The 17492-nt window shown below is 36.9% G+C and overlaps 1 protein-coding gene across 5 annotated transcripts in view; it reads left to right on the top strand.

Annotated features, from left to right (window-relative positions):
- Positions 1–17492, top strand: part of LOC127412167 (echinoderm microtubule-associated protein-like 4) — a 140848-nt gene that overhangs the window by 99978 nt on the left and 23378 nt on the right. For all 5 annotated transcript variants that reach the window (XM_051648317.1, XM_051648318.1, XM_051648316.1 and 2 more), the window contains 11 exons: positions 205–354; positions 2937–3006; positions 4177–4287; positions 5381–5476; positions 5815–5949; positions 6583–6718; positions 11933–12084; positions 13089–13214; positions 13728–13859; positions 16504–16571; positions 16690–16778. In XM_051648317.1, coding sequence (XP_051504277.1) covers positions 205–354; positions 2937–3006; positions 4177–4287; positions 5381–5476; positions 5815–5949; positions 6583–6718; positions 11933–12084; positions 13089–13214; positions 13728–13859; positions 16504–16571; positions 16690–16778 — 1265 coding nt within the window. The remainder of the gene's footprint in view (positions 1–204; positions 355–2936; positions 3007–4176; positions 4288–5380; positions 5477–5814; positions 5950–6582; positions 6719–11932; positions 12085–13088; positions 13215–13727; positions 13860–16503; positions 16572–16689; positions 16779–17492) is intronic.

The following is a 17492-nucleotide window of genomic DNA, read 5'->3' as shown; positions in this document are numbered from 1 at the left end:
TTAAATTGTTATGCTTTAAATTACATTTGTAATGAAAGAGTTTGTATTAAATGAGAAAAGAATACAAAATAGAAGCATTTGCACTAGTGGTCTCAGTCAGACTTTTGGAACTAACCTTTTCTCACATTTTTAGTATATTTAAGATACTGAAATTTAGCTTTTTAATATTGTCTTGACTGTTTTTTCCTTGACTCGGTCGTGCAGATATGGTTACAGGGGCCGTGACTGCCGTGCAAATGTGTACTTGCTCCCTACTGGGGAGATTGTATATTTCATCGCCTCTGTGGTCGTGCTATTCAACTATGAGGAGAGGACACAGCGCCACTACTTAGGACACACTGACTGTGTTAAATGGTGAAAATCATTTCAGATTTATGATAGATGCATACATTGAGTTATTGGTGGCACACAGTTACTGTATGTGTTTACACAGGCTGCCCTTCTCATTCTCATGAAGGCCATCTGAGCTGTGCTCTGCCTGATGAAGCTGTTGCCTGAGGTCAGGGAATGAAAATGTCAGGGAAATATCCACTTTGAGCCCCGCACAAAACCAGATGAGCTGGTGTGAATATAGACGCTTAACAGCAAGCAATATGCTCTTTCCCACCTACAGTCCCGGTACTTTTCCCTTTGTAACTTTCTAGATGAGAACTCTTATGAGGAACGGAACACCCGAGGAGACTTTTCCTCTTTTGCGTTCGGATGTCATCTTGTATCGACCATTTTCCCTCTGACGTTGTTGGCATGCGCAATTCAAAGCAATAACAACAACGAAATCAACAACACCGACGGAGGATGCCAGGATCGGATCTACATTCAACACTTTTGTTAATTTTGGCTTCATCCGAAAACATAGGCAGCTGCATTGCTGCCTAATCAGTTAATGGTTTAAACTACAGCGTTTTTTTTTTTGATGAATAGAACTCTTAAGGAAACTGGTATCTTAACAGTTTAAAAGGCACCTTATTTCATCCTACCTCCTTATGTAGCCTTGGAAGGCAGCATTTTCCCATTGTTGGACGCAGCCCGTGTCTTCAGGCTACAGTATAAATTGGACGCGTGAGCCCAAGAGACGAGATGAGGCGGTCAAACTTCCACGCAGCACAGCTTGAACTCCGAGAACTACATGTTGAAAATGCACTATAAACCTATTATCAGCACAATCTTTTACAATAAAGGCTTTTATAACGCAACATAAATTACTGTACTGAAATACTCATTTACTAAAAAAATACGTTTTGATGTAAGTTAACCATGCAGTAACAAGCACGCAATACTTCCCGCATGCAAACTAGATTACATGATGGTTTAGTGTACAATAGAGTTCAATTACCCACTCTCAATAAACATCTGATTATTTATATCTGTTATCCCCGGAGAAATTTGATGTAGTAATCCAGAAATCACTTTATTTTCTGTATAGTCACACAGTACAAACAGAACAGATGCGATGAAAACTCGAAGCATGCCTTCCGATGAAGTTACACACACATGTGAAACGGGTGATCCTCTTTGGATACTTTGATTGCTATATGTTATTTCTGTTTAAGAGAATGGTAAAATTAGCGCAATCCTCTGAGTAGCAGGCTAGCATCTAAGTTTGTTTAAAATGGCTGCTGCAGACTCCTTGCGTTTCTCAAAGCTATTTGTTCGTCATACGTTTTTGACCAATCACAGACTGCAGCACCTCCCACAGTCCCTATATGCCACAGAAGTACCAACCCCAGAGTAGGAGTTGAAAATGTCCCTTAAAACCAAGTAGGTATAGCTGCTGGACGGAGAGCTCCAAATGGGAGCGGAATCTCCAGAAGGTGGAGTTACTACAGAAGGGGTTGGGGTTACTCCAAATGGGGGTTACGCCAACTCCAAAAGTGGGTGTCAAGGTTAGGGAAAGAGTTAGGTTAGGGGCTCCCAATATCTTTAATGGCGGTTTGGATCTCCTGTCCCTTTTTGGAGCAATGCCTGCAGCTATATACTTCTCCTTAAAATGGCTCAGAAGAACTATAGTTCCTCAGGTGCAAAAGCAACGAAAAGTACCATTCCCGGGGAAAAGTAAATAAAACGGTCTTTAGTCCCTGCAGTGGGAAAGGGCCTATAGTCAACACTGTGTAAAAATAAATAACTCTTTAAATTTACTGTACAAAAATGGCAGCTGTGTTAGCCAGAAATTCTTTGTAAAAAAATATGGTGACCTTGCTTCAGGCTTGTTATTTTGGTGTCTGTATATTTTGCAGTTCATAACTATATACTGTACATTATATAATTAATGTATATCATTAACTGATAAAATGTTAATATACCAACCTACATGAACTACTTAAATCTGCTTTGTAATCAAAAATATATTGCTTTCCACCATAATAATACAAGTATTAATATAGAAGGCCACATGATGAAGTCATCAAAAATGGCAACACCATCAGGGTAACACGCATAATTCTTAAATAATGCCCTAAACAATAACTCAACAACATAAAATGTAGCTTAGTATACCATAATGCTCATAACCGACTACAAAATAATTAGAACAATAGCTGTTTAAATAAAATATTTTTTTTGCACTTCATACAGGGGATTCTGTGAACATCATTTTGCTGTTTTAGACCCTTGAGTGTCTTTAGGAAATGGTTACTACTTAATAACAACAAGTTTTTTTTTGTTTTTTTTTCTATTAAAACATTATTTGATCATGCAATTTCAGTAATTGGTCTCTATGGGTGCTGTGCAGTGATATGGTGTTTTGCATCATAGCTGTTACTGTTTTGTGCTTTTATCAGGGATGGAACACTGTACTGACCAATCATCATTTAGGAACTGTATATTCATTATAATTTGTTTTCTAATTGTTAAACACCTGGATCCCATTCAGAACACAAAAGGTGTACTGTTACATCAGCTAACAGACCGGCTGCCTTCTCTGTATTTGTCTCTTGTAGTCTTGCTGTTCACCCCGATAAGATCCGCATTGCTACAGGACAGATTGCAGGAGTGGATAAGGACGGCAGGGTGAGTTTTACTAATATAATTACAGTAGTATGTAACTTGTATGTGAGACAACAAAAACCTGTGTTTGATTTTATTCAACAATCAGAACAATGCAAGCATTGTGCTCAGTATCTCTAATTATGAGCAATCTTGAAGGTATTTGATTTTTGTGTAATCTTTTTTTGTCTTTCCTCTGGCCATGGCAAATGATCTAATTATCAAACTATTGGTTGGTTAATTTTCTGTTTTATGAGGTGTAGCAATTGGTAACAGGCTACAACATTGCTAATCTTATAATTGATTAAGATGAAATGACAAGTGGCTCCTAGACCAGTTACCATTTACCTCACTGCTATTTGTCCTTTCGGTACAAGTTTTTTTCAAGCCACTTAATCAATTAGGTGGCATTAACAGTTTATCATTGTTTGTTTTTTTTATTAATTAATTAATTAATTTATTTATTTATTTATTTATTTATTAATCCCAGGACCTGTTTAATGCTTTATTTTCAAACACTGTGCATCTTTGGTTTTATATTTGCATCATAGCTGACTACAGCTAGAATAACTGTCTGGTTTCTATTCTGCTTTGACAACGAACAGTTTGAGAAAAGTTTTTCTTAAAAGAGCAAGACCAAACATATTTAGCTGCCTTTTTTTTTTTTTTTTACTTGTTTTTTTAAACATCACTGAAAAAAAGAAAACTTCGGTCACACTTATGTTTTTTGCACGAGTTTGCATAAGTGCTTACAAAAGTAATTATACAACTATAATAAAAATTATACTAACAAACAACATTTACTTATTTTGTGAAGTAATTGCATGTGTTGCTCACAATAACACACTGCAAAATAGTGTTAACCTTTGATCGTAAGATAACAAAGCTACAGTGTTTAGCAATAACAAATGACATCAAAAGGACTGTTATGCATCTTGTTTTATCCCTTTTTTAATTTTTGGTTTTCTCTTTTATTTATCATGATAACTGTTCTTTTTTTTTTTTTTTTTTTTTTACAATGATGTTTGTTAAACGTTATCCTTACACTTTTTTTGTTTCTGTTTTTTTTTAATTATTTTTTTTTAGTTTTATTGTTTTTTCTGGAAATTGGCTGTAAGGTATTACATTCCTCTCATTTTAATTCTGCTTTACTCTCTTTCTCCCTACATTCTGATTTTTCTGTGATGCCTGCAGCCGCTTCAGCCTCATGTGAGAGTGTGGGACTCTGTCAGTTTGTCCACTCTGCAGATCATCGGTCTCGGTACCTTTGAGAGAGGAGTGGGATCCCTCGCTTTCTCTAAATCTGTGAGTCTTCTGTCTCTATCCTTCAGCTATCTTTGAAATCTTTGGAATGCTAACACAGTGTCTACTTAATTCTTCATAGTCAATACTGTAATCTACATATTACATAAAAAAAATAGTATGTTGAAGTGGTATGCAGCAATAAATGTTTTAAACTGCAGTATGCTACATTGTAGTCACTTGACTGCACTCTTGTTGCACAATTACATCATAAAGAGTTTTCATTAAGAAATGAATAAATAAGATGGTATAAAATAAATACATATAGTAATTTAGCATTTTTGAATCCAGTTTTGTGTAAATAAATAAATAAATAAATGTCCAATCGAAAAAAGTATCACACAAACGATTCTCAGGATGTGATGATCATGGTCGGTGTTGTTTTCGGTTCATTCGTCAAAGATCGAGTCATGTGCATTGCAATGTGGGTTACAGTATTCCACACAGTGTGCTTTGGTTGTACAGTATACTGCACATTTTTGCAAATAAAATAGGTCTTCTGAGTTCCATGCACATTGCATACTACATTCCAGTGTGTGTGTATGTTTGGGTGTGTTTGTGTGTGTTGAAGTGTGTGTGTGAGAGTAATTAGTCTAGGTGGTCATAGTGCTACTGTGTCAGTTAAGTGTAAAATGTCTGATGGAGCCTCTAATCAGCCAGAGATCACTCTCGCCTCATGCACCATCCTGCTTCTTTTTTACACAGACACACATGCACAGAGACACAAACTTGAGTGAGACTAAATGCAGCACTGACAGCATCCTAAACATGTAGTATTCATGCATAATGCAGTCTCACTTCTGGATTCTCACTAATAGTCTCTTTGCATTCATTGTGTATTTTTTAGAATTAAGAGTTCTTAGTGTGGCAGTTGATAGAGCAATTGCTTTAATTGAAAGAGAAGACACCTGAAATGTTTAGTCACCTTTAAAACAGTTTGGGAATACTTTGTGTGCATGCAGTTTCAGTAAGGAGGAAGTATTGTTGCAGTAAGGAAATGTGATGCTCAGTCTCCCTCACTCTCTCTTTCTCTCTCTCTCTCTCGCTCTCTCTCTCCCCTCTCTTTGTGTGTGTGTGTGTGTGTGTGCATGTGTAGGACTCAGGCACTCATCTCAGTGTAATTGATGACTCTAATGAGCACATGCTTACTGTGTGGGACTGGCAGAAGAAATCAAAAATAGCTGAGATTAAGGTATGTGCATACACTCCTTTTATTCATCTCATTCCTCATCTCAATCATCATATATTATCACTCTCTTATTTTCACTTCTATTATTTCTTCTTCTCATATTTCACTTTTTCACCTTGTCTTATTTCACTCTCCTCGTCCTGCCATCTTTCAAAATAGTTTATCAATAGTTTTTTTTTTTTTTTCACATTACTTCTTATTCTTTCATGTTGTGCTATGTTGTCTGTCCCTTTTGTATCTACTGTAACTTGTCCGCACCCTGTTGCATAGTCTTCTCTTCCTCTCCAATTTTTTCTCTCCTCTCTTTTCTTCATGTAATGGTTTTGTAAAAATCGTTTTAGACGACTAATGAAGTGGTGTTAGCGGTGGAGTTTCACCCCACTGATGCCAACACCATTGTCACTTGCGGAAAGTCCCACATCTTCTTCTGGACCTGGAGTGGATCCTCACTCGCCCGCAAACAAGGCATCTTTGGTGTAAGCACAGGCTCACATAAACACACACGCATTTATATTTCTCCTATCACTTTGGCTATGTGTTACAGTGATTTTACAATGGGTAAAGGGATGTTTTTAGGCCACTAAAGCAGTGACGACTGCAATATGATAAAAGCCTCCAATGACCAATAAATAATTAAACTTATTAATAATAATTATCAGTATAAAAAAATATTACGCCAAGTAATATAGTTAATTAGCCTAACTTTAGGCTTTTGCCAACCAACAAATCAATCTGGCACAATAGTATAGAAAGTGCATCACAGGTGTACGGTTTGAATGTGGCTCATCCAATCAGAATTTTGAGTGGGAAGGATTTATTTCAGAAGGACAACACAAACACAAATCTACAGTAAGACCTCCACAGACCATATAAATAATAAAACATGCATTTCTTGCATTGACTTCTTAGAATTGGAATCTACCTGGCTACAATGGCTGTTTGGTTGAAATGATGATTCCTCTGATTGAAACGGTTAGGGTTAGGGTTGGGGTCATCTTAGTACCGGCTCTGCTAGTTATACAAGACCATTTGATACACAAAATACAGGCTAGTACAGAGTTAGCCCAACCCGACTTTACATTCTTTCCTTCTGTGTGTCTGCGTAACAGAAATATGAGAAGCCCAAGTTTGTGCAATGTTTGGCCTTTCTCAATAATGGAGATATCCTGACCGGAGACTCGGGAGGAATTATGCTGATATGGACCCGCAGCACAGCTGAACCAGCACCAGGGAAAGGACCTAAAGGTACTGTAAAAATCTCACTCACATATGGCCACACCATTAGCACTAGCAACATGCTTAAACCACATACCTTTACATTATCATTACTCATATTTTTCCTTCATCACCAGCACTTACTTATTGTGTCCTTACCATGGTACAGGTATAGTATCAGATGGTAACACCATGGCATTTTGATATATACCATGGTACTGCTTGATGATCACTTTCACATGGTAGTCCATTCAAATTGTAATCACAAGGTACTTCAGAAAATATTGCCTTAGTACATGTCCAAAAAAATAAATAAATGGGTAGCACCTAGGGTTGCAACACTACCAAATTTTCAGTTCCAGTAAAATTTCCCAATTTTTGAGACTAATTTACTAAATAGTGTATTGTATGTTTACTTGGCCATAGGAGCAACAGAATAAGAAAGAGAAAAACTAATTTCAAGGAGACAAGAACAGAATGAAAAATGTCTAGAATCTAAAATAATGTGGTAAACATGAGACAGAGAATGACTATGAAGTCTTGGCAGTCTAAAGCTTGTGATGTGTGACTGAAACTGTGTGTTTGCATGTGTGTGTGCTGAAGTTGACAGATATTTTGTCTCTGTTGATCCTGGAGTGATAATGGTTTTCACTGGCGTGCTGTGGAACTGGATTGGCTGAACCACAGACTGAAACACAGCCAAGTCCAGCTCATTTATCACTCCTTTATTTACCCCCCTCACTGTGTGCATTACACTCCTATGACATAACGCCCCCTGCAGGACAATATAACAACTACTACTGCCCGTCATAGAGCCCAATAAAGCAATGGAAGATTTAAGGTGGTAATATTTTGAGAAATCAAAGAAAAACATGTTTATGATGTTCCAGAATGTCATAAACTGGATTTTTTTTCATCTTCTGCAATTCAGAATTCAGCGCTGATTGTTTGTGAATAGGTCACAATGTATAGCAGGCTTTACAAAGACGCTGTTTTTGAAAGCTTGACGCAGTGGAGACCATATTGATCCTAACAGCAAACTTGCAACCGTATGCAATCAAAACAAAGCTCTGATACTCATTTCAAATGTGTTTATATGGGAATCTTAAAGGTATAGTTCACCTAAAAAATGTTATATCATTTACTCACCCTCATGCCATCCCAGATGTGTATGACTTTCTTTCTTCTGTAGAACACAAAGATTTTTAGAAGAATATCTCAGCTCCGTAGGTCCATACAATGCAAGTGAATGGTGACCAACATTTTGAAGCTCCAAAAGCACATAAAGGCAGTAAAAAAGTAATCCATATGACTCCAGTGGTTAAATCCATGTCTTCAGAAGTGATCCAATAGGTATAGGTGAGAAACATCAATATTTACAGTTGTGCTCAAAAGTTTGCATACCCTGGCAGAAATTGTGAAATTTTGACATTGATTTAGAAAATATGACTGATCATGCAAAAAAAAAAAAAATGTTATATCCTTTTCCATCTTTATAAAGTTCTATTACCTTGTTACGCAGGTCTTTTGACAGTTCTTTTCTGCTCCCCATGGCTCAGTATCTAGCCTGCTCAGTGCATCCACGTGAGAGCTAACAAACTCATTGACTATTTATACACAGACACTAATTGCAATTTAAAAAGCCACAGGTGTGGGAAATTAACCTTTAATTGCCATTTAAACCTGTGTGTGTCACCTTGTGTGTCTGTAACAAGGCCAAACATTCAAAGGTATGTAAACTTTTGATCAGGGCCATTTGGGTGATTTCTGTTATCATTCTGATTTAAAAAGGAGCCAAACAACTATGTGATAATAAATGGCTTCATATGATCACTATCCTTAAATAAAATACTTTTTTTTTTTTTTTTTTGCATGATCAGTCATATTTTCAAAATCAATGTCAAAATTTCACAATTTCTGCCAGGGTATGCAAACTTTTGAGCACAACTGTAAGTCTTTCTTTACTATCAATATCCACTTTAACGTTCATATTCTTTTATTTTTGGTGATTTACATTGTTCGTGCATATCGCCACCTACTGGGCAGGGAGGAAAATTTATGGTAAAACAAACTTAAATATTGATCTGTTTCTCACCCACACCTATCATATCGCTTCTGAAGACATAGATTTAACCACTGGAGTTTAATGGATTACTTTTATGCTGCCTTTATATGCATGTTGGAGCTTCAAACTTGTGATACCCATTCACTTGCATTGTATGGACCTACTGAGCTGAGATATTCTTCTAAAAAAATGTGTTCAACAAAAGAAAGTAAGTCATACACATATGGGATGGCATAAGGGTGAGTAAATGTTTTGGGTGAACTATCCCTTTAAAGACATAGCAGCAAAAAAGTCTACTGTTTAATTCTCGGGGTCAAATAGAGGGTGGAATATGGTCATGAAAAACTAATGTTTGACTATTTTTGGCACAAATAAAACCTTATACATGTACCTTAGTTACTCTGCTAAATGTTTAGCTACAGTATGTTATGAGACTCTTTGTCAGTTTAAGACTAAAATATTATTAGCACAGCATTGTTTTATATTGGACAGATAACACTCAAAAACAGCAGATCGTAGGGTCAGATAATCGCACACTTTATTGAAATGAGTTCATGCTTTACCCAATTAAAATCCTAATGTTCATCCTTGTTTCCCAAAGCATCGGTAAGTCTAAGTAGATTGTAAAAACGATCGCACAAGTAATCTTAGAAATAGCTTTAAGTGGTACTTAAAAAACATCGTAGATCTACGAGTGCACTGGAGTAATCGTAAAGGACATAGACTTATGCTGACTCCTGCAGGACAATCGCAAAATTACACTTTATACAATTTAATACAGTTCATTTTGAGGTTCTTTACATTTTGTTTATGTTTATGTTTATCTATATAGAATATAATTAATTATAGATCTACCTACAGTATACCAATTAGCCTATATATTTTTAATTATGCTATGTAATGTTGAAAGATTACATTATAAGATATAATTATATTGTTTAAAATAAATGCATAAAATTGACAAATAAATGACTGAATAAATAATTAGGCCTAAATCAATAAATTACCTACACAGATTTGTGTGAACAACCATGTATAGTTGGTACAAAGTTGCAGCACGATTGTTTTACAAATTAAATTCAGAGGGAATGGAGATGTTATCACTTTGGGGAGCAAAAGAACAGACCTTTGCTTCGTTAGTGATTGTTCTTAAAGTGCAGCCTCCAGCTCTCTACTTTGTATTTCATTGTCAACACAGTGAACCTCGTTATATTCAGTATGTCCTTGAGCATTGGATCTTTTACAGGGATTCAGCGGCTAACCACAATCCATTAACATATGTCTTCACTCGACCCACAGAATATATGAAAACGAAGCATCGCAAATGCACATCTAATGAACAAAGCAGTGATTGTCTAAAGGTAATAGATTGTTAATCCTGCACAAAATATAACAAAACTACATTTAATTATGTGCTTAATTAGGACAAATATTTGAGAAAATAAATGTAAGCATTTCCCAGCGAGGTAAATTATACTGTAAGTTCTTATAAAGTTATGCACAAATATAATTAAGTTACAATGACGACTCTACACTGTTACATTTTAGCACTTCAAATATGGACATTCTGGCATTCTAGAGCGCGTCCTTGCGCGTTCGTGTTAAGTGCAGCTTTGGGAAGCACACATAAAAAATAGCGAACGTTAGTAAAAAACGCTCATAGAAAATGCTCTCTTCTGCTAAGATCAACCGTTATTGGTCCTGATCAGTTTTAATGGCATAAGGGTAGCTGACACAAAATATTTTGGGAAGTTGTCATGTCCTGTGGAGTGGTATGCTGTACTCCATTCTTAATAGCATTTTGCTTCCTCTTTTATAATTATTATGCATGCAGCTTTTATTATGATATTAATTGAGAAACTACACTGAATGTTTGTACTTTTAAAAATGCATTTGTCACACTTGCAGGACCTTTTAAAATGAACTAGTGCAGACAGAAAGGTGATTAAAAATGATTAAAAAAAAATTCAAATGGTTACTAATGCACTTTTTCTTATACATTAATATACATTTTTGCCTAAAATCTTAATGTTTATGAAAAAAAAAAATCTATGGACATGTTATGCATCAACTACCCATAAATCAACTTTATCAGCTGCTGAAGGTCAGTTCTGTCTTTCCTCTTTAAATAATTTGGCATATGTCATGTCCTTGTCTGGCCTCGTCTAGCTGATTTCCTGCATCTGTTCTAGAGTTCTCATAACTGTAGAAGTGTGAAACTCAGGTGTGTTTCCCTGACTTTTAATGTGCTATGTCAGTCTGTTCAGCAAATCACTCAATATTCTAAGTTTCATTTTGTGATTACTGTATGTGTGCGTTCCTTAGACTAGTTCAGCACTCTAAATCAGTGGTTCACGGTTTTGCTTCAAAACTTTTTTTGAATATCAATTGGCAACCCAACGCAGTGCCAAAAATTTTCCATAAATCAATATTTGAAATGTATTGAAATTACCTTAAAGTACATAGGCCCAACAATATGCTAAATTATTACGATTATATAGGCTGAATAGGAAAATTCTGGTTCATACAGTATATGTCTTGAATTTCAATGGATTCATTCTCTCGGTAGCCAATAAATCACAACACAAAACACATTGTTGATGGCTACAACTATGTTTATCCTCCCTGGAATTAAAAGATGTGCCAAGCATTTTTCCTTTCTTTTAAAAGTTGATAGGCCTATTTGCTATCCTAATAAGGCATGATTATATATGTAGTTAGTTGTGTTTTATTTTTTGCATTTAGCATTGTTTATTTCCTGCTTTCCGCGATCGTATCAATACAGACCTGTGACCCATTTTTGGTTCTAAAACCACCAGTTTAGAAGCACTGCTTTAAAGGTCTATATTTCCTTTGGATTGGCTCTCTGTGCAGGCAGCAGAGCCATTAGTATTATTACAGTGGGAAGTGATAATCTGCAGGAAGTCCCAGAATGCAAAATCATCACACACACATGCACACTGGTCTCCTTGGCAGACGCATCTAAAAGCTTCTCTTTTACACACACACACACACACACACACACACACACACACACACCTAAAAGCCCAAACACATTCCCAATGGCCATACAATCTGGCACATAAACTACATTTGACTAGAGGGATATTTGTGGTATTCTCTTCCCAGAAATTGTGTGAGTTAGTCTCCATCTGTCTGACCTTTTCTCACTCTCACAGGAGCATTTCAGATCAGCCGTCAGATTAAAGCTCATGACGGCAGTGTCTTCACTCTGTGTCAGATGAGGAACGGCACTCTTCTCACAGGGGGCGGCAAAGACCACAAGATTATTCTGTGGGACCACGACCTGAATCCAGAGAGAGACATAGAGGTCTAAGCAAAACAACAACACACACAACATTTACATTATTATGTTTATATGACACTTTTATTATCTAGCAGATGCTTTTTTGCAAAATTATTCAAAGGTTATACCGGTAAGTAAAAATAGCACACGTCCTGGTTGGCATTCTCATCCTAAAATTTGTAAATACGTTACACACTTGACAATAATTTGGCGAAGATCTCGTGAAAGCTCTAGGAGGAATTCCAAAAAGTATGGGTGCGTCTCATTTTGCTCCCTACGTTGTAAATCAGTATAACGTGAACACGAATTCGGGCACTGGCAAGGGTGTTCATCCACTGAACATTGGGACACTCATGACTCAAGTAACTGCGACACGATTATATGAGAAATATTAATAATAAAAACTAAGAGATACAAAATATTCACTATAGATATATATGATCTACTTTAAGTGGTGAATTCAATAAGGACCCATGAAATAAAATTTTACAGGAGAGCATTTTTATTATTTTCTTCAAAACATGGCCATGGTATTATAATTTTTACATATGTAGTGCCCCACCAGATGTAACAAATGACCAAATATGATGGTAAATGATATTTTGATTTCAGCTGAGTAACTACTGTCAATCCAGTAGAGTGAATTAAACAGCTGAATCATCTACATGGAAGGGATTAAACATGTCTTGTTTGTCCAGAATCATTTTGTGGCGTTGAAATCTTAACACACATTGACAGAAAAAATGTCCAATTACAGAAATATTGGCTGGAATAAGAAACTGCTGACACCACTGTGGGTAATGGGAGAGTGATATATTTTTTGGGCACTATGTAACTGTTACTCACATTTATTGCTGGAAGTTGGGACTTTCTTGCACACAATCAAAAAACATCCAAAACCAGGGCCCTTATTAAATTCACCAATTTAATTGCACATTAAAACATAACATGCTCTTGTAACAACATAAGCAAAATACTGTTGATACACCTTTTAAAAAACTGACTGAAATGCTTTTTTTTTTCTGCAGGTCCCAGATCAGTATGGAACTATTCGTGCAGTAGCTGAGGGCAAGGGAGAGCAGTTTTTGGTGGGAACTTCTCGCAATTTCATTCTGAGGGGCACCTTCAACGATGGGTTTCAGGTAGAAGTGCAGGTAAGTCCTCCCTCTTCCACAAACACATCTTAAAAGTGCACTTAGTAACTTTAGTCTTTGTGTCGACTTGGACTTACACTGACACCTAGTGGCTTGGATGCAGCATAATTTTAAATCAATAGTTTTCAGTTTCAGGTGCCATTGTAGAAATTCACTATTCACAGTCTGTCATGATTACTTTAATCAGTGAGTAAAAGTGTCCAATAACAGGACGGTTACAGAGATTAAGCAAGTAATATTCAGCTGGTCATGTGATTCTAACATGGCAGCCCCCATGTGCGGACCCTCTCCATGTGAAATAAAACAGCTTTTATAATGTTACTGATATGACCGGAGTCTTTATTTTAATGTGAGTGGTCATGATTTCCTACATATATTGCAAAATTACAATTCATGTCTTTAGGAGTTAAACTTATTTATTGAGGAATATATTACTGAGTGCACCTTTAAACAGAGCTGAAAATTAGCTAACATGTTTTCAGCTGTTCACCTGGAGTGTGTTTGTGTTTGTAGGGACACACAGATGAACTGTGGGGTCTGGCCGCCCACCCGTTCAAGGACCTGTTCCTCAGCTGTGCCCAGGACAGGCAGGTGTGTCTGTGGAGCTCAGTGGACCACACGCTGGAATGGACCAGACTGCTGGACGTAAGAGACATGCATGTTTTGCTCATGTGGAGTTACTTGCACTGATGAAGACCAGTGGAAAACACTGGTGTGAAGGGTAAAACCTTTGCGGTGTGTCCGCCCGGAATCATTGCACTGACGCACACACCACAAACAGACACAGCAGTGATTTAGTGTCAGTGATAAAGTGATGGGGAAAGGAGCTCTTAACACTATATGTTGTACAATACAAGCCATTTGGGGCTTGTGACAGAAATCAAGTATTTTTCAGCCTAAATAAGGAGCATTTTAATTACCACAGAAACACGCCAAGTCTGAACTATCACCAAAACGCAGAATGTGATGTTTTTGTCTGCAAGCCTTTTTCATGTGGAGTTCCAAGCGGCGATTGATGCTGGTGCTGATGCAAATCATGAATGTTGCTTCACAATTGCTGTAGCAAAGTGGATTGACACAGTCTGCCGGCTGATTCATATTGTAGAGGAGGAGAGATTTAATGCCCCTTGCAATGAATATGCAACCTATGTGGGGACTAGTTCTTTCAATTAGTCAAACTACCAATTAAACTTTGGGAAACGTTTAATGTTACTTGAATTGGTGCTATTTTAGTGAATTCCTTTCTTTATATTGTGGAAGGGTTTGTTTGGAAAATAAAGCATTATATTATTACATATTGTTTTGTTTTCTTTCCTAAGAAGGATATAAATGCATTTTGACAGGAAAAGAAGTATACATAGAGTCAAATTTGAGCACTTACAAAACCTGCGATTAATTGCAATTTACTATGAAACGTTTTGCGATTAATCATGATTAAAAATTGTAATCGACTGACTGCACTAATTAATTTATAATAATGCATTTCAAGTAATCATATTTTTTTGTTGAGCCTAGTTAATCAGCCTAACTGTTGGTGCATTTACAGTTGAAGTCAGAAGTTTACATACACTTAGTCATTTAAACTCGTTTTTTAACCACAACAAACTATAGTTTTGGCAAGTATTTTAAGACATCTTCTTTGTGCATGACACAAGTAATTTTTCCAACAATTGTTTACAGATAGGTTGTTCACTTTTAATTGACTATATCACAATTCCAGTGGGTCAGAAGTTTACATACACTTAAGTTAACTGTGCCTTTAAGCAGCTTGGAAAATTCAAGAAAATTATGTCAAGCCTTTAGACAATTAGCCAGTTAGCTTCTGAAAGGAGTTGTACTGAATTGGATGTGTTCCTGTGGATGTATTTTAAGGCCTACCTTCAAACTCAGTACCTCTTTGCTTGACATCATGGGAAAATCTAAAGAAATCAGCCAAGACTTCAGAAAAGTCTGGTTCATCCTTGGGAGCAATTTCCAAATGCCTGAAGGTACCACATTCATCTGTACAAACAAAAGTACGCAAGTATAAACACCATAGAACCACGCAGCCATCATACTGCTCAGGAAGGTGATGCATTCTGTCTCCTAGAGATTAATGTGGTTTGGTGCAAAAAGTGCAAATCAATCACAGAGCAACAGCAAAGGACCTTGTGAAGATGCTGGAGGAAACGGGTAGACAAGTATCTATATCCACAGTAAAACGACTCCTATATCGACATAACCTGAAAGGCTGCTCAGCAAGGAAGAAGCCAATGCTCCAAAACCACCATAAAAAAGCCAGACTACAGTTTGCAAGTTCACATGGGGACAAAGATCTTACTTTATGGAGAAATGTCCTCTGCTCTGATGAAACAAAAATTGAACCATTTGGCCATAATGACCATTGTTATGTTTGAAGGAAAAAGGGTGAGGCTTGCAAGCCGAAGAACATCATCCCAACTGTGAAGCATGGGGGTGGAAGCATCATGTTGTGAGGGTACTTTGCTGCAGGAGGGACTGGTGCACTTCACAAAATAGATGGCATCATGGGAAGGAAACTTATGTGGATATATTGAAGCAACACCTCAAGACATCAGTCAGGAAGTTAAAGCTCGGTTGCAAATGGGTCTTCCAAATGGACAATGACCCCAAGCATACCTCCAAAGTTGTGGCAAAATGGCTTAAGGACAACAAAGCCAAGGTATTGTAGTGGCCATCACAAAGCCCTGACCTCAATCTGATAGAAAATTTGTGGGCAGAACTGAAAAAGCGTGTGCGAGCAAGGAGGCCAACAAACCTGACTCAGTTACACCAGTTCAGTCTGGAGGAATGGGCCAAAATTCCAGCAACTTCTTGTGAGAAGCTTGTGGAAGGCTACCCAAAATGTTTGACCCAAGTTAAACAATTTCAAGGCAATGCTACCAAATACTAACAAAGTGTATGTAAACTTCTGACCCACTGGGAATGTGATAGAAGAAATAAAAGCTGAAATAAATCATTCTCTCTACTATTACTCTGACATTTCACATTCTTAAAATACTGATCCTAACTGACCTAAGACAGGGAAGGTTTTCTACGATTAAATCTGAGGAATTGTGAAAAACTGAGTTTAAATGTATTTGGATAAGGTGTATGTAAACTTCTGTGTTCATCTGTATAGAGAAATCAACTGATGTGTGGACATTTCAGCATGGCTCATCCAATCAGCTTTTAGATCTGAAACTATCCATTTTACAATACAGTTCAGCTCATAGAACCCCCTGATGCTTTGAGCGTGACAGTACTGATGAAGTTTACACTGTGTCTGTAGGAGCATGGGCACTGCGCTGACTTCCATCCAAGTGGATCTGTTGTGGCCATTGGTACTCACTCAGGGAAGTAAGTTATCTCAACAATTCTGTTAGCTCTTCAGGTGAATTTTACTTACATTTACTATCAACTGTATTAAAATGTTTTTAATGCCTGTGTTTTAGACCTAACTTTCTGTGTGTTTCAGGTGGTATGCCCTGGATGCAGAGACGAGAGACCTGGTGGCCATCCACACAGATGGCAATGAGCAGCTGTCAGTCATGCGCTACTCTGTCGGTGAGTGAAAGTTTTTCTAGTATATCTGTGGCTCTGTTACAAAATCTAGTGAGCTGCTTACCCAGGCAGCATTTTAAGGCATCATAGGCACCATTCTGACACAAAGACTGTTCCAGTATACCTCCAAAGACACCGTCTTTTGGTCAATTTACTTTTCTGAGTTAGCATCACATCTTTCAGGGAGAAGGCAATGCCATAATGGATTACGACAGAAAAATAAAAAAATAAATAAATCTATCCAAATATACTTTTTGTTAATTAAAAAACAAACAAAAGTATTGTAAACATTTTTACAATTTACTTAAAACTGGACTATTTTACACAATATTTGTGTGTGTTATTTATTTGTATGCCTATAAGAGTATCACGCAGTTAGCTTAGCAACATGCTAATGTCCAACTTAGTGTGTTTTGTGCTTTGGATGCTGCTTAAAGGGATAGTTCATCCAAAAATGAAAATTCTCTCATCATTTACTCACCCTCCTGCCATCGCAGATGTGTATGACTTTCTTCTGCTGAACACAAATTACGATTTTTAGAAGAATTTTTAATCTCTGTAGATCCATATAATGCAAGTGAATGGTGACAAAAACTTTGAAGCTCCGAATACCATATAAAGGCAGCATAAAAGTAATCCATAAGATTCCAGTGGTTTAATTCATGTCTTTTGAAGCAATCCAATCTGTTTTGAGAACAGACCAAAATGTAACTCCTT

This window comes from Myxocyprinus asiaticus, chromosome 21, assembly GCF_019703515.2.
Source record: "Myxocyprinus asiaticus isolate MX2 ecotype Aquarium Trade chromosome 21, UBuf_Myxa_2, whole genome shotgun sequence".
Classification (NCBI taxonomy): domain Eukaryota; kingdom Metazoa; phylum Chordata; class Actinopteri; order Cypriniformes; family Catostomidae; genus Myxocyprinus; species Myxocyprinus asiaticus.
The sequence above is the reverse complement of the archived record's forward strand: the minus strand, read 5'-3'. Positions and strand labels throughout refer to the sequence as shown.